At 34.2% G+C, this 17,612-nt stretch overlaps 1 protein-coding gene across 1 annotated transcript; it reads left to right on the top strand.

The window, feature by feature from the left end:
- The first annotated feature begins 660 nt into the window (after window positions 1-660).
- On the top strand, window positions 661-17,275 carry LOC116296753 (uncharacterized). The gene is made up of 65 exons (XM_089040305.1): window positions 661-813; window positions 2,969-3,029; window positions 3,487-3,794; window positions 4,093-4,240; window positions 4,693-4,791; window positions 4,870-4,926; window positions 5,003-5,059; window positions 5,139-5,189; window positions 5,266-5,313; window positions 5,393-5,443; window positions 5,520-5,567; window positions 5,652-5,702; window positions 5,779-5,829; window positions 5,909-5,965; window positions 6,042-6,092; window positions 6,175-6,222; window positions 6,299-6,349; window positions 6,434-6,484; window positions 6,564-6,590; window positions 6,667-6,714; window positions 6,794-6,841; window positions 6,918-6,968; window positions 7,048-7,098; window positions 7,175-7,225; window positions 7,305-7,355; window positions 7,559-7,609; window positions 7,686-7,742; window positions 7,819-7,866; window positions 7,949-7,996; window positions 8,073-8,123; window positions 8,205-8,255; window positions 8,332-8,382; window positions 8,462-8,488; window positions 8,565-8,612; window positions 8,695-8,742; window positions 8,819-8,869; window positions 8,951-9,001; window positions 9,078-9,128; window positions 9,205-9,254; window positions 9,475-9,487; window positions 9,708-9,758; window positions 9,838-9,888; window positions 9,965-10,012; window positions 10,089-10,139; window positions 10,216-10,266; window positions 10,346-10,396; window positions 10,476-10,526; window positions 10,603-10,653; window positions 10,733-10,783; window positions 10,860-10,907; window positions 10,984-11,034; window positions 11,108-11,158; window positions 11,238-11,288; window positions 11,368-11,418; window positions 11,495-11,545; window positions 11,622-11,672; window positions 11,760-11,810; window positions 12,027-12,140; window positions 12,389-12,508; window positions 13,339-13,440; window positions 13,753-14,342; window positions 14,572-14,608; window positions 15,227-15,329; window positions 15,462-15,584; window positions 16,369-17,275. Exons 2-65 carry the CDS (start codon window positions 2,975-2,977, stop codon window positions 16,562-16,564), a joined length of 4,551 nt encoding a protein of 1,516 aa, XP_088896431.1. The 5' UTR covers window positions 661-813; window positions 2,969-2,974; the 3' UTR covers window positions 16,565-17,275.
- Window positions 17,276-17,612: the final 337 nt, after the last annotated feature.

Below are 17,612 nucleotides of genomic sequence, written 5' to 3'. Positions count from 1 at the left end.
TACCAATCAAGCATATGAATTTCAATTCCACTAATAATAATAATAATAATAATAACAATAATAATAATTTATCAAACACATATTGCGCAATTATCAATATGGGGAATTTTCAATTGCGCAATACAAAACTTAATGAATCGTTAAACAAGCTAATAAGAATATCAATTCAAAAAGTAGCAGCCCTAAGAACTTACAGTTACGAGAAAAAAATGGAGAAAAAGAAAAAAATCTAAAATATATCTTCATCTATAAAAATATCGAATGAATTGAAAATTATAGTTATCGTAGATTGATAAGTTTTACACCGTAGTGAAAATAGGAACTGACGTTTCGGACGTTAGTCCTTCGTTGGAGTCATTGACTTCCTATTTTCACTACGGTGTAAACCTTATCAATCTACGATAACTGTTTCATTCAAACACCGACGCAGTCCACGCTAGTGTTTACTAGCCATCATCTACGAATTAAAAATTAATTGTAAAAAGCTTTCTTAAAAAGATGGCTCTTAATAGCTTTCTTAAAACTATTTAAACAAAAAATCTTTGAAACACTTGAAAGCCCAACTTGGCTAGAACCATGATAATAAAAGATGCAGACTATGATGCGACCAACTGACAAGCCATTGGGCTGACACAGGAAGCCCGCCCCAGTAATAATTGCTCCAACCCGAAGGCAATTAACGATAATGATCAATAATTTCCTCTGTCTGCCGCCATCCACGGAGCGCTTCTAGGTGTTGACGTGGATTTAGCTACAGTTGGGTTAAATACATTGTCGCTCTGTCTCGTACTGAGGCTGGATAGATCGTTTATGGTAAGTATTGCAGTTATATTTAGATATTTATTCATTATTTGCCTCCCAGATCATGACCAGGTTGTTAGTTGTTTTGAACGGTGCGCCTCGCAGCTCATTTCAATGGAACAAGTGAGTCCCCGAATGTACCACAGCATCCCTGCTGTTTCCATAACTGGTGTACTTCCACCTCACACGACCTTGATAACCCACGCTACAGTTTTCTACATTCGTATCTTTTTGGAATTTGCTTGAGTCTCTAGCAGAGACAACAAGTTGAATGTATGGCGGTGATCAGATTTAGATGTAGTTCGCGTGATATCTAACTTTCGAGGGCAGTCGTAACTCGTACCAAATAAACACTGCTGTGAAATGAAATGATCATCTATCAAATTATTCACTAATATTTCAATCATAGTCTTTAATAAATATAAATTCGATATCTGGCAGACTCAGACAGAATTGTTGCAATGCTACTCATGATGTAAATATAGCCTTTGTCTTATTACTTTTGAGACTTGTACTGATAATTGATAACTCAGTATTTCATATTTTCCGGTAGCATGCAATGAGTTTCGATAACATTTTGAAGGCGATATCATAGGGGAAAAAACGACGATAGTTCAACGACTCATAGCGTTTATATCATTGCAAAAATATGTATAACTCTGTGTATTGACATTAGTTCTTAAGCGTTTTCCTTTTAATGTGTTATTAATGTTTTCCAATGTTTAATAATAGTAAAATTAATAATATTTTTTTACATTAATAAGAATTAAAGAATTAATACATTAATTAATAAAAATTATTAAAAGTGGATGCCATTTTTGAATGGAAATATTTCAAAATATTATTATATAAATAGTTATTCGAGAGGCAAGGAAGAAATAAAACCTGAAATCGGAGTAGACTCGAGTAAACAGGCTTTCGTGTATCAGTTGATCAAAAAATTCCTGAAGATCTTAAAATTTCAAACACTAGCAGGAAATAGGACGAAGTAGTTCACGATTTCCTCGAGAAAAAATCACAAGGACTACACTTTTAATGATTCAACTCCTGAACTTTCTGACTACATTGTTTTATATTTAAAATTCTCTAAAATAGCAAATTAACATCACAAAGTGCCAAGCGAGAATAATACTCTAGCCAATCAGAACGCTGAATATCAAGGAGGAACTTGTTATGGCTTGTGGCCGGTGGAGCTGAAAAATAGGTTAAAAATGCAGATCCTGAAGCAACAAGAATAGCAGGGGAAAAAAAAACAGGTTTTGATATCAAGATGGCAAAACAAAAAAAAGCGTTATATATATAATATTATATTTGTGGAACGAGAAGGCACAGTACTTGGAGCATCGCGTGTGACTAATAAAACCCCTTGTGCTAGTCGTGGTTGTTATGGTCGAGAGCCCTTATTATGAGGTGAACTCGATACTAGACATGTCGATGCACACGTCACTCCACGCACTAATGATGCGGAACTATATTTGATAACCCGACCTGCTCAATATACAGCTCTGGTTCCTACCACAGGTAGCTCGCCATTTCAGACTAGTAAGAGTTAATACAGAAGACGGTGTTACTCTATGCAATCTTCCGTGCATATCGTCTCAACTTGCCTCCCGCGCAATTTTCGTAAAAATCATGACTTAAGAATAGTCATCAAAAAGCAATGTAAACAGTATTTCAATGTTTGCTCGATTGCTTGTTTGTTTGTTTGCTTGCTTGCTTATTCGTTTGTTTGCTTTCTTGCTTTCTTGCTTTCTTGCTTTCTTGCTTTCTTGCTTGTTTGCTTGTTTGCTTGTTTGCTTGCTTGCTTGTTTGCTTGTTTGCTTGTTTGCTTGTTTGCTTGTTTGCTTGTTTGCTTGTTTGCTTGTTTGCTTGTTTGCTTGTTTGCTTGTTTGCTTGTTTGCTTGTTTGCTTGTTTGCTTGTTTGCTTGTTTGCTTGTTTGCTTGTTTGCTTGTTTGCTTGTTTGCTTGTTTGCTTGTTTGATTGTTTGCTTGTTTGCTTGTTTGCTTGTTTGCTTGTTTGCTTGTTTGCTTGTTTGCTTGTTTGCTTGTTTGCTTGTTTGCTTGTTTGCTTGTTCGCTTGTTCGTTTGCTTGCTTCTTTGCTTGCTTGTTTGTTTGCTTTTTTGCTTGCAATGAAAGCAACGTTTTCCACTATATTTATCATCGTAGTAATCAATGGACGCCAAAAGACAAGAGTCGAGAGATGTTGGCGAAGCCAAAGTCACTGATGGTTAGTGATTATATGGTATTGTTTGATACTATAAAATAACTACCTATTCCTCCCCTCTGCAATGTAAAAATAAACCCCTTCCGAATTCCAATTCGATGATGGATCAAGGAACTATATTTAGCCATTCAGAGGTTGAGGAAACAACTTGGTCGAGATTGCATCGCAGTGCACACAGTTTCCTTTTGCGAGAGACTCTGCTAGCAGGGAATATGGAGCTGTATAAGGAAACAAATGCATTTCAAATCGTGGTCAACGTTTTCACACCGCGTGACGGAAGTGCAGTCAAGTTTTCATCACCTGGTGTAAAAAATTGTCAAGAACTGTCTTAGTCTAGTGGGAAGAGTATTTCGTCCAACATGGATGAAACGTCAGTGAATGATTGTTAATTAGTGAAAACTTAAGAATCGTATTGAGATGCGTGCACATGCCTTCAAATAATCGACTTTTTTTCATTCAGTAACTGAAGGACTAAAAGGAAAACCATTGGGATTGGAATCCGGTGGAATCCCTAACAAACGAATCAAATGTTCCTCATATGCAAGAAAAACTCCTGCATCTTGTGCCAGATTGAACTACCCTGGGTGCTGGTGCGCTGATAAACGACTCGACTGTTGGCTACAAGTGGATCTGGAATATCCACACTTGGTGACAGGTATATCCACCCAGGGAAATCCGTTTGGAAATAGTGACTTTACTAAGAAATACAAGCTGCAGTACTCGCTGGATGGGGTGGGTTGGACGACACATGTGGAGAATGGAAACCAGGTTAGAATTGAAGGGGAGATGGTTTGAATTGGAAATATTCTATAGGAAATATTCTAGAAGAAGAAATTTACTAAATAAAACCTAAATCGAATGTGCTATCGTCTTTTTTATCATCAATTTCCTTCATTACGTCCCATCCGTCCGTCCAGCCGTCCGTCCGTACGTCCGTGCGTTCGATCGTGCATGCGTTCGTTTATTCCGCGTCGTTCATTCCCTACCCTTCAGGTCCCACCTTTCTATACGACATTCACTTATCCATCCTATCCCACCCATCATTCATTCATTCTTTCTTTCTCAGATATTCGATGCTAACGTGGACAACACCAGCGTCAAGACCAATGACCTTCAGAAAGTCATCGTAGCGAGGTACATTCGTATCTGTCCAGTGGAATGGTACTGTTGGCCCTGTCTTAGGATAGAGTTGTATGGCGTTCCTCTCAAAGAAGGTGATGCTTCTAGAAAGTTTGACCTCCTTCTAAATTCTTTAACCATTCTATATCCCTTTGAACTGTCCCTCCATTACTTCTTGACCATGATACCACTACCAGAATGCTTTTCGAGTTCTCTGTTGCTCAGGGTTAGCCACAATTTTGTGTAAAATATTGACATGTTCCAGTGAAGGTCCGTGTATTAGCTGATATCATGGATGCATGCAAATAACATGCAAATGAGACAACAAGCATAATTGTATCGACCCGATAGCCTCACTTGTATAATTCTTAAAACAAAATATTATCTCATTGCGGACCCAACTGTAATAAAAGCTATTTAAGCGTTACGTTTGTATAATTGAAGCTGAGTATTCTCTAGTTGAATATTGGCATTTCCCCAATTCTAATTGTCAACATACTAATCCATGATATAAACACTGAACTGTGATGATGTTGCTTTGTTGTAGTGGAAAAAAAGAAACAAGAGCGACAAATTGAGGAAAAGAAGAAAAAAGAAGAAAAACAACGAAAGAAACAGGAAGAAGAAGAAAGACTAAGAAAAGAAGGTTAGATCTTGCTTTCCTTATCCCCATTTTTTTTACTTTGTAATATTAATGTTTGTTCTGTTTTATTCTTTTCATTAGAAGAACGAAAGAAACGGGAAGAAGAAGAAGAAGAAGAGAGGCTAAGAAAAGAAGAAGGTTGGATTTTGCTTTTCCCATTCCATTTTTTCACTTTCTAATATTAATGTTTGTTCTGTTTTATTCTTTTCATTAGAAGAACGAAAGAAACGGGAAGAAGAAGAAGACGAAGAGAGGCTAAGAAAAGAAGAAGGTTAGATCTTGTATTTTCCATACCATTTTTTCACTTTCTAATAATATTAATGTTTGTTCTGTTTTATTCTTTTCATTAGAAGAACGAAAGAAACGGGAAGAAGAAGAAGAAAGGCTAAGAAAAGAAGAAGGTGGGATCTTGCTTTTCTTATCCCATTTTTTCACTTTCTAATATTAATGTTTGTTCTGTTTTATTCTTTTCATTAGAAGAACGAAAGAAACGAGAAGAAGAAGAGAGGCTAAGAATAGAAGAAGGTTAGTTCTTGCTTTTCTTTTCCCATTTTTGCACTTTCTAATAATATTAATGTTTGTTCTGTTTTATACTTTTCATTAGAAGAACGAAAGAAACAGGAAGAAGAAGAAGAAAGGCTAAGAAAAGAAGAAGGTCAGATCTTGCTTTTCCCATTCCATTTTTTCACTTTCTAATATTAATATCTGTTCTGTTTTATTCTTTTCATTAGAAGAACGAAAGAAACAGGAAGAAGAAGAGAGGCTAAGAAAAGAAGAAGGTTAGATCTTGCTTTTCCTATCCCTTTTTTTTTTTTTTTTACTTTCTTATATTAATGTTTGTTCTGTTTTATACTTTTCATTAGAAGAAAGAAAGAAACGGGAAGAAGAAGAAGAAATGCTAAGAAAAGAAGAAGGTCAGATCTTGCTTTTCTTATTCCATTTTTTCACTTTCTAATATTAATGTTTGTTCTGTTTCATACTTTTCATTAGAAGAACGAAAGAAACGGGTAGAAGAAGAAGAAATGCTAAGAAAAGAAGAAGGTTAGATCTTGCTTTTCTTATTCCATTTTTGCACTTTCTATTAATATTAATGTTTGTTCTGTTTTATTCTTTTCATTAGTAGAACGAAAGAAACGGGAAGAAGAAGAAGACAAAGACAGGCGAAGAAAAGAAGAAGGTTAGATCTTGTATTTTTCATACCATTTTTTCACTTTCTAATATTAATGTTTGTTCTGTTTTATTCTTTTCATTAGAAGAAAGAAAGAAACGGGAAGAAGAAGAAGAAATGCTAAGACAAGAAGAAGGTTAGATCTTGCTTTTCTTATTCCATTTTTTCACTTTCTAATAATATAAATATTTGTTCTGTTTTATTCTTTTCATTGGAAGAACGAGAGAAACGGGAAGAAAAAGAAGAAATGCTAAGAAAAGAAGAAGGTGAGATCTTGCTTTTCTTATTCCATTTTTTCACTTTCTAATATTAATATCTGTTCCGTTTTATTCTTTTCATTAGAAGAACAAAAGAAACGGGAAGAAAAAGAAGAAATGCTAAGACAAGAAGAAGGTTAGATCTTGCTTTTCCTATCCCTTTTTTTTTTTTTTTTACTTTCTTATATTAATGTTTGTTCTGTTTTATTCTTTTCATTAGAAGAACGAAAGAAACGGGAAGAAAAAGAAGAAACGCTAAGAAAAGAAGAAGGTTAGATCTTGCTTTTCTTTTCCCATTTTTGCACTTTCTAATAATATTAATGTTTGTTCTGTTTTATTCTTTTCATTAGAAGAAGAAAGGCTAAGAAAAGAAGAAGGTCAGATCTTGCTTTTCCCATTCCATTTTTTCACTTTCTAACATTAATATTTGTTCTGTTTTATTCTTTTCGTTAGAAGAACGAAAGAAACGAGAAGAAGAAGAGAGGCTAAGAAAAGAAGAAGGTTAGATCTTGCTTTTATTGTTCCATTTTTTCACTTTCTAATATTAATGTTTGTTCTGTTTTATTCTTTTCATTGGAAGAACGAAAGAAACGGGAGGAAGAAGAAAAAATGCTAAGAAAAGAAGAAGGTGAGATCTTGCTTTTCTTATTCGATTTTTTCACTTTCTAATATTAATGTCTGTTCTGTTTTATTCTTTTCATTAGAAGAACGAAAGAAACGGGAAGAAAAAGAAGAAATGCTAAGACAAGAAGAAGGTTAGATCTTGCTTTTCCTATCCCTTTTTTTTTTTACTTTCTTATATTAATGTTTGTTCTGTTTTATTCTTTTCATTAGAAGAACGAAAGAAACGGGAAGAACAAGAAGAAATGCTAAGAAAAGAAGAAGGTTAGATCTTGCTTTTCTTATTCCATTTTTTCACTTTCTAATATTAATATTTCTTCTATTTTATTCTTTTCATTAGAAGAACGAAAGAAACGGGAAGAAGACGAAGAGAGGCTAAGAAAAGAAGACGGTTAGATCTTGCTTTTCTTATTCCATTTTTGCACTTTCTAATAATATTAATGTTTGTTCTGTTTCATTCTTTTCATTAGAAGAACGAAAGAAACGGGAAGAAGAAGAAGAAATGCTAAGAAAAGAAGAAGGTTAGATCTTGCTTTTCTTATTCCATTTTTGCACTTTCTAATAACAACGTTTGTTCTGTTTTATTCTTTTCATTAGAAGAACGAAAGAAACGGGAAGAAGAAGAGAGGCTAAGAAAAGAAGAAGGTTAAATCTTGCTTTTCTTATCCCATTTTTTCACTTTCTAATAATATTAATGTTTGTTCTGTTTTATACTTTTCATTAGAAGAACGAAAGAAACGGGAAGAAGAAGAAGAAAGGCTAAGAAAAGAAGAAGGTCAGATCTTGCTTTTCCCATTCCATTTTTTCACTTTCTAATATTAATGTTTGTTCTGTTTTATTTTTTTCATTAGAAGAACGAAAGAAACGGGAAGAAGAAGAAGACGAAGACAGGCTAAGAAAAGAAGAAGGTTAGATCTTGTATTTTTCATACCATTTTTTCACTTTCTAATATTAATGTTTGTTCTGTTTTATTCTTTTCATTAGAAGAAAGAAAGAAACGGGAAGAAGAAGAGAGGCTAAGAAAAGAAGAAGGTTAGTTCTTGCTTTTCTTTTCCCATTTTTGCACTTTCTAATAATATTAATATTTGTTCTGTTTTATTCTTTTCATTGGAAGAACGAAAGAAACGGGAAGAAAAAGAAGAAAAGCTAAGAAAAGAAGAAGGTTAGATCTTGCTTTTCTTATTCCATTTTTTCACTTTCTAATATTAATATCTGTTCTGTTTTATTCTTTTCATTAGAAGAACGAAAGAAACGGGAAGAAAAAGAAGAAATGCTAAGACAAGAAGAAGGTTAGATCTTGCTTTTCCTATCCCTTTTTTTTTTTTTACTTTCTTATATTAATGTTTGTTCTGTTTTATTCTTTTCATTAGAAGAACGAAAGAAACGGGAAGAACGAGAAGAAATGCTAAGAAAAGAAGAAGGTTAGATCTTGCTTTTCTTATTCCATTTTTTCACTTTCTAATATTAATATTTGTTCTGTTTTATTCTTTTCATTAGAAGAACGAAAGAAACGGGAAGAAGAAGAAGAGAGGCTAAGAAAAGAAGAAGGTTAGTTCTTGCTTTTCTTTTCCCATTTTTGCACTTTCTAATAATATTAATGTTTGTTCTGTTTTATTCTTTTCATTAGAAGAAGAAAGGCTAAGAAAAGAAGAAGGTCAGATCTTGCTTTTCCCATTCCATTTTTTCACTTTCTAACATTAATATTTGTTCTGTTTTATTCTTTTCGTTAGAAGAAAGAAAGAAACGGGAAGAAGAAGAGAGGCTAAAAAAAGAAGAAGGTTAGTTCTTGCTTTTCTTTTCCCATTTTTGCACTTTCTAATAATATAAATATTTGTTCTGTTTTATTCTTTTCATTGGAAGAACGAGAGAAACGGGAAGAAAAAGAAGAAATGCTAAGAAAAGAAGAAGGTGAGATCTTGCTTTTCTTATTCCATTTTTTCACTTTCTAATATTAATATCTGTTCCGTTTTATTCTTTTCATTAGAAAAACAAAAGAAACGGGAAGAAAAAGAAGAAATGCTAAGACAAGAAGAAGGTTAGATCTTGCTTTTCCTATCCCTTTTTTCTTTTTTACTTTCTTATATTAATGTTTGTTCTGTTTTATTCTTTTCATTAGAAGAACGAAAGAAACGGGAAGAAGAAGAAGAAATGCTAAGAAAAGAAGAAGGTTAGATCTTGCTTTTCTTATTCCATTTTTTCACTTTCTAATATTAATATTTCTTCTATTTTATTCTTTTCATTAGAAGAACGAAAGAAACGGGAAGAAGAAGTAGAAATGCTAAGAAAAGATGACGGTTAGATCTTGCTTTTCTTATTCCATTTTTTCACTTTCTAATATTAATATTTGTTCTGTTTTATTCTTTTCATTAGAAGAACGAAAGAAACGGGAAGAAGAAGAAGAAATGCTAAGAAAAGAAGAAGGTTAGATCTTGCTTTTCTTATTCCATTTTTTCACTTTCTAATATTAATATTTATTCTGTTTTATTCTTTTCATTAGAAGAACGAAAGAAACGGGAAGAAAAGAAGAAACGCAAAGAAAAGAAGAAGGTTAGATCTTGCTTTTCTTTTCCCATTTTTGCACTTTCTAATAATATTAATGTTTGTTCTGTTTTATTCTTTCATTAGAAGAAGAAAAGGCTAAGAAAAGAAGAAGGTTAGATCTTGCTTTTCTTATTCCTTTTTTTTTTTTTTTTTTTTTTTTTACTTTCTTATATTAATGTTTGTTCTGTTTCATTTTTTTCATTAGAAGAACGAAGGAAACGGGAAGAAGAAGAAGAAATGCTAAGAAAAGAAGAAGGTTAGATCTTGCTTTTCTTATTCCATTTTTTCACTTTCTAATATTAATATCTGTTCTGTTTTATTCTTTTCATTAGAAGAACGAAAGAAACGGGAAGAAGAAGAAGAGAGGCTAAGAAAAGAAGAAGGTCATATCTTGCTTTTCTTATCCCATTTTTGCACTTTCTAATAATATTAATGTTTGTTCTGTTTTATTCTTTTCATTAGAAGAACGAAAGAAACGGGAAGAAGAAGAAGAAAGGCTAAGAAAAGAAGAAGGTTAAATCTTGCTTTTCTTATCCCATTTTTTCACTTTCTAATATTAATGTTTGTTCTGTTTTATTCTTTTCATTAGAAGAACGAAAGAAACGGGAAGAAGAAGAAAGGCTAAGAAAAGAAGAAGGTTAGATCTTGCTTTTCTTATTCCATTTTTTCGCTTTCTAATATTAATATTTGTTCTGTTTTATTATTTTCATTAGAAGAACGAAAGAAACGGGAAGAAGAAGAAGAAATGCTAAGAAAAGAAGAAGGTTAGATCTTGCTTTTCTTATTCCATTTTTTCACTTTCTAATAACAACGTTTGTTCTGTTTTATTCTTTTCATTAGAAGAACGAAAGAAACGGGAAGAAAAAGAAGAAATGCTAAGAAAAGAAGAAGGTTAGATCTTGCTTTTCCTATCCCATTTTTGCACTTTCTAATAATATTAATGTTTGTTCTGTTTTATTCTTTTCATTAGAAGAACGAAAGAAACGGGAAGAAGAAGAAGAGAGGCTAAGAAAAGAAGAAGGTTAGTTCTTGCTTTTCTTATCCCATTTTTGCACTTTCTAATAATATTAATGTTTGTTCTGTTTTATACTTTTCATTAGAAGAACGAAAGAAACGGGAAGAAGAAGATGAAGAGAGGCTAAGAAAAGAAGGTTAGATCTTGCTTTTCTTATTCCATTTTTTCACTTTCTAATATTAATGTTTGTTCTGTTTTATACTTTTCATTAGAAGAACGAAAGAAACGGGAAGAAGAAGAAGAGAGGCTAAGAAAAGAAGAAGGTCATATCTTGCTTTTCTTATCCCATTTTTGCACTTTCTAATAATATTAATGTTTGTTCTGTTTTATTCTTTTCATTAGAAGAACGAAAGAAACGGGAAGAAGAAGAAGAAAGGCTAAGAAAAGAAGAAGGTCATATCTTGCTTTTCTTATCCCATTTTTTCACTTTCTAATATTAATGTTTGTTCTGTTTTATTCTTTTCATTAGAAGAACGAAAGAAACGGGAAGAAGAAGAAAGGCTAAGAAAAGAAGAAGGTTAGATCTTGCTTTTCTTATTCCATTTTTTCGCTTTCTAATATTAATATTTGTTCTGTTTTATTATTTTCATTAGAAGAACGAAAGAAACGGGAAGAAGAAGAAGAAATGCTAAGAAAAGAAGAAGGTTAGATCTTGCTTTTCTTATTCCATTTTTTCACTTTCTAATAACGTTTGTTCTGTTTTATTCTTTTCATTAGAAGAACGAAAGAAACGGGAAGAAGAAGAAGAAATGCTAAGAAAAGAAGAAGGTTAGATCTTGCTTTTCCTATCCCATTTTTGCACTTTCTAATAATATTAATGTTTGTTCTGTTTTATTCTTTTCATTAGAAGAACGAAAGAAACGGGAAGAAGAAGAAGAGAGGCTAAGTAAAGAAGAAGGTTAGTTCTTGCTTTTCTTATCCCATTTTTGCACTTTCTAATAATATTAATGTTTGTTCTGTTTTATACTTTTCATTAGAAGAACGAAAGAAACGGGAAGAAGAAGATGAAGAGAGGCTAAGAAAAGAAGGTTAGATCTTGCTTTTCTTATTCCATTTTTTCACTTTCTAATATTAATGTTTGTTCTGTTTTATACTTTTCATTAGAAGAACGAAAGAAACGGGAAGAAGAAGAAGAGAGGCTAAGAAAAGAAGAAGGTTTGATCTTGCTTTTCTTATTCCATTTTTTCACTTTCTAATAACAACGTTTGTTTTGTTTCATTCTTTTCATTAGAAGAACAAAAGAAACGGGAAGAAGAAGAAGAGAGGCTAAGAAAAGAAGAAGGTTGGAGTTTGCTTAGATCTTGTATTTTCCATAGCATTTTTTCACTTTTTAATATTAATGTTTGTTCTGTTTTATTCTTTTCACCAGAAGAACAAAAGAAACAGGAAGAAGAAGAAGAAAGGCTAAGAAAAGAAGAAGGTTGGAGTTTGCTTTTCTTATCCCATTTTTGCACTTTCTAATGATATTAATGTTGGTTCTGTTTTATTTTTTTTGTTAGAACAACAAAAATACTTTACCATTCAACTATTTACTTCATTTAGAATCAATGCTGAAAATATTGATTCAGGTGTCATAGGCACTTTAAAACAATTCTTATTTACCACGTGTAATTGATATATTACAATTGTCATGTAGAGGAACTCAAAATAAGAGATAAGAAATTAGAGAAAGAAGGAAAACAAGAGGAGGAAGCAAAGAAGAAGTCAGAGAAAGGAGTCAATAAAAGGGAAGTGGAGGAAACAAACGCAGGTAATAACGCACTCATATTATATTCAACTCCCCTAGCCTTAATCATCATTTAGCATTTACGCAGTCCATAGTTAATTGACTATGCGCAGTCTAAATCTTTAAAATGACTGATATTGAATAGCTGGGAGTTTTATCGTAAAAAAATCATAGCAAAATTTCTAATAGGAAGGGATGAAGTGCCTGATGAAGGGGTGTTATCAGTTTCATATGTACGTTTTTATTTGATTTTTTCTTGATAAAATATATAGTAACTTTCGTGGTAAAAGACCCGACGAAGCAAGACGAACGAAAACGATTGATTGAAGATAAAAAACGCGATGAAGAGGAAAAGAGAAAAAGAGAAGAAGAAAAAAGACGTAAATTTGAAGGTAAAATCTTGCTTCTATCAAGTCGTAGATTTAGTTTATTTACCCTCGGGTTACAATGAGACTGCTTTGGTCTCTAGCAAAATACATGTTAATAAGCCGAGGCAGAGGGAGAGTCTTGAGGGTCAGCACTTTCTTTCTCACGAATGTTTCCATGCCATATGGTTAGCATGAGTAGCATGGTTGGTGTTCGCAGCTAACGCGTCGTCTTTCACCGCTGTGAGTCCAACGGGAAGGGTCACTGGTTCGAGCCCTGCGGTCTCCACACGTGAATTGAGTTTGTTTGATGTGTTGTTCTCTCTCCTGTGCTTCGAGGGTTTTCTCGGCCGGGTTCTCCGGTTTCCTCCCTCCGTAAAAATCAACATTTGAGTTGAGCATTGTGTCCATAGAACATTGAATGTAGTGGTAGTGCGTGTGAGCGAAAAGTGTCCCCAATTAGTGCGAAAGCGCTAGAACGACTAGACACCTAAATAAATAGAGGATATTACATGGGCGCGCGGAGATACGAAATTTATCTTCGAGTGTTGAAAAGATCTCTCACAAGTGAGCGCAGCGAACGAGTGAGAGATTTTCAACACGAGAAGATAAATTTCGTATCTTCAAGCGCCCATGTAATATTCTGTTTATTATATAATTATCAATGACAGTATGTTTTGGCTTTTTCAGGCGATTCTTTCCGCGTATTTTTGAATAGCCATCGCAATGGTGTTATTTTCACACGTGAAAATAACATGTTATTTTCACGTGTGAAGATATCAATTTTTCGAAATAGAGAAAAATAGATATTTCATCGGTAATTATATAATAAAGATATTTATTTTCTATTTTCATAGAAGAACGTAAAAAAAGAGAGAAAAAACTGGAGGAAATGAAAAGAGCCTTCTTGGCAAAGGAAAGACATGAAGAACCAACTAAGGGAGAATTAGAAATCGTAGGTAAGTTCCTCTTGTAAGGAAGAATTATTTCCTGATCAAGCTAATGATGGAATCTTATAAACCATTGGACGTAATGTAGTGACCACTTGTCATTCCCTTGAGGATCATTTCTTTGTTTGATGTTTGTGCATGAGAAGACGCATATGATTGGATACGGCTAATGTTTAATCTTATTCTCAAGACATCATTACGCCCAAGGTAAAGAGACAAACTATTGCCAAGAGCTTTCCCGAAATAATATGGTCCGAATCAAGGTAATCAGTGCACGTAGAGGCATGAAGATAACTAGGAATTCTTTTTTCTTTACTTCAGATGGACTCAAAGAAACGGAGGTAAAAAATGAAAGCGATAAACCAAAGCAGGGGCAGGAAGAAATCCTTCATCCAGTAACAGAAGAAGCGTGCTTGTCGTCTCCTACCTCTACCTTGGAGGCAGCTCCTAATGAAACAGGGATTACTAGTGAGACAAACGAGAAGAACGAAGAGGAAAAAGAAGATGGGAAGAAAGAAAAAGCTGTTACTGAAGTCGAGGAAGCGACGGGAGTAGGCGAGGGAGCGAAGAAAGGTGAACAAGACGTCAAGAAAAAGCGCGGTAAAAAGAAACTACCGCTTTGTTATCCACGTCGCAAACCCGTAAAATCTACTGTTAAGACTCCCGATAAACCCAAAGAAACAGAAAAGAAAGAGAAAAGGCATGAACCAAAGGAAGAAGAAATCTTAAATCCTGTCGCTAGTACTTCTATCAAGCTCTATTCGCCTATAACTGCTGTACGAGATCAAGACATCGATATGTTGATGGAATGGGAGAAAGAAGGTACTCAAGGTTGGAAGAAAGAAAAGACATCACGTGATTTTCAAATATGGAAACGAAAAGCCCGAGAGGGTTGTCCGCCCGTCAGCAAGGTAACAAAAATAGAAGGAGTTGGATATTAAAGACGCTTTCGGAAGTTTCAATTTCATTTTTCGTAGTTATTAACAAAAATAATTAAAGTCAATTAATATTAATTAAAATTAATCAATATGATTCATATTAGATAATAATGATAATTGATATCAATTATTATTACTTATTAATATTAATTTCTTATTATTATCATTAATTCATATCAGCATGTATTTTTTCATTTGACAGGCGATTCTCACACTAAATGATATTCCATATGAAAACGGTAAGCCATAACTATTAGTGATAATCAGTCAAAACATTGATCTTATCAGAAATGAATGTACTGTCTGTTTGCACGGTTGCTAAACAATGTATTAGTATATAGGAAAAAAATCAGAATACAGAATTTCAACTGGTTTCTTTACACAATAGAAAGAAAAAACTATGAAATATCAGAAATTGAAAAATAGCATAGTAAAAGCTCTAACCTTCTTTTCTTTGTCTTTCTTCTTCTTCTTTCGTTCTTTTTATAAAACGAATGAAAAAGAACAAACATTAATGCATATACACTCCGCCAAAATCAATAAAATCGGGTGCCTATTTTGGACCATTGTGTTCAACTTGTCCTCGAATAGACCTCTTTATCTTGGGTATGTTTTCCTATCACAGAAGAAATGTCATTCTCTGGAAATAAGATTTGTTGTGGCTTTATCCATGTTCGTGTGTCTTCTCCACCGTTAAACAAAAAAGTGATACTCTAGGGAATGACACGTGGTCTGAAGATGGAAAACATAACGCCAGATGTAAAGAGGTCTATAGCAAAAAAAGACTACGCACATATGGCTAACAGGCTTGAAATTTTCCCTTGTGTGATACAGCTATCTCGTAACCCTTTTTTCAGCTGTTGAAATAATTAGTGACTGGGACACCAGGCAAGACTGGGACAAGACGTTCGATAAAGTTACAGTATTAGAAACAATTGATACATCAAGACTCGTCTATTGGTGAGGAAATCTTTTATTTGAAAAAGTGTTTACAAGACATACTTTGCAATAGGAAATGCATAACCAAAATTTGGGGCGGGGGATGGAGCGGTCTATTATCTAATTTAGTTCTTAATCACATTTTTCCTGCAGTCCTGTCAAAAAGAAAGAACTTTTCTTGGCCGTTAAAGACAGACAAGAAGAACAGTACTACGCGTCCGCCTGGAAAAACACAACACATCCAAAAATTGACGATAATAAAACCAAAGAACTTAAGTAAGAAATCGCAAGAATTCCGCTTTACATTTACAGACAATAAACTGATAAATGCATGACCTTCTCTTAAGGCCCTGGCTAACTGACGAGGAAACATGTTTCCCTAAATGTTTCCTAAGGTGGCAAAACTGTCAGGAAACATCGGGAAACAATGTTTTCATGCGTCTTGGAAACATGAAATGTTTCTGCCGCACAGCAAAAACATATTTTGCGTCTTGGAAGCAAAATTCGTTGCACGCAGGAAACATCGAGGAAACATGCGCGCGGTAAACATGTTTCCTCGTTTAGCCAGGGCCTAAGTTAACCGACAGGGCCGTAACGAGCAGCGAAGGCGAAAGCAACGAGGGGAGTTCGGGGGCAAGGACCCCCGGCCAAGTTTGAAATTCAAACCCTCGGAAATGCGATATCCAGAGTTTTGAGGGGCATTTGTGACATTTTACCAAAGCAACTGCCTCGCTTTCCTCATAGTGGCTACGGAAAGGCCACATTTCAAACTTCGTCTGCACGTTTATCTGGTACAATTAATTCTTCTGTGATGACATTATTAACATATGAGTATACGTATAATACATTTCATTCTTGGTATGCAACATGCAGCAAAATCTTACCCAACCTTTTTTCAAATACCTGCTTATGATTTAGTCCTCGTCGAAAATATGCAGGTTTTTTATTTTCTTTTATTTTTTATTTTCTTTCTTTATTTCCTTCATTCTTTCCTTTCTGTCTGCCTGTCTGGCCTCCTTTAATCCCCTTGTAATATTTTTTCGTTCTTGCCATTTCCTAGGCTTGACTACCTGGTTTCTGGTCTAGTGATTCGTCCAATCAGTAGCGGTGGTTCCCAGATCACCCTGCTCTGCCAGGTCAAAGGCTCGGTTCCTTCACAAGTCAAGAGTACATTCTTGGCAGCCAACCCAGCCAAATGGATCGAAGATCTCAAAAAACACCACGCTAGCAAAACTAAGGAAAATGCTGCAAAATAAGAGCATGCTTCTAATAAGTCATGAAATAGTCTTTAATTAAAAAAAGGTTTAAAAAAGGTACAGCGGTTTCTGTGTGAGACCACATGTAGAAGAGGTTATTGAATTTACTTGCAGAGATAAGATAAAACAACTAGTAGATAAAGTGCCTAAAATATTTAGAGTACAGTTTTTGAACTGCCATTTAAAAGCTGTTATGTTGATGCTGGTGGAATGTTACTTCATTGCCTGTACGGTGCAAAATTGCGCGCAGTTTTGAAAGCAATCAATGCTGCCAGCCATGTCACACGACGCAATTTGTTTCACGCAATGTCCTACTTCAGCCTGCAATATTGCGCGCAATGTTGCGCCTTGTGTCCACGCCTTCGGGTAGCTATCCTGTGGCACTAGTTTAGTGTAGTTCGTTCGTTGCATTTGATTTTTGCACAGCTCCTAGCTTTCCCGCTTTAGTATTTTCACTTCACTTTCACTATGTTGTACGAATTTTAGAATTGTAAAATGCTTTACGATATTTAAGGACATTTATATTAATAATTAGCTAGAGAGCTCTAGTTATCATGTATTCAAGGGATTTTCAATCAAATCTATATTCTTTGATTTTACTAATGCAAGCAGATAAATTGAATAATCGCGTGCTCCAAAACACTAAAACCTTGAGTCGTGTGCGACATCAGAAAATGAACGCACGAAACAACATGTGATTAACGTTCCAAAGTTTTTGTTTGTTTGTTTTTGATTATTTCTGGGTTTTTTATTTTTGTGTTTTTTTTGTGTGTTTTTTTTGTGTGTGTGTTTTGTGTGTGTGTTTTGTGTGTGTGTTTTGTGTGTGTGTGTGTGTGTGTGTGTGTGAGTGTGTGTGTGTGTGTGAGAGTGTGTTTGTGTGTGTGTGTGTGTTTGGTGTGTGTGTTTGGTGTGCGTGTGGTGTGTGTTTGGTGTGAGTGTGTATGTGTGAGTGTGTGTCTGTGTCTGTGTGTGTGTGTGTGTGTGTGTGTGTGTGTGTGTGTGTGTGTGTGTGTGTGTGCGTTTGGTGTGTGTGTGTGTGTGTGTGTGT

Source organism: Actinia tenebrosa, unplaced genomic scaffold, assembly GCF_029948245.1.
Source record: "Actinia tenebrosa isolate PJP-AT-01 unplaced genomic scaffold, QUT_ActTen_1.0 PGA_scaffold7__59_contigs__length_16204524, whole genome shotgun sequence".
Lineage (NCBI taxonomy): Eukaryota > Metazoa > Cnidaria > Anthozoa > Actiniaria > Actiniidae > Actinia > Actinia tenebrosa.
This window is presented reverse-complemented; position numbering and strand designations above follow the sequence as displayed.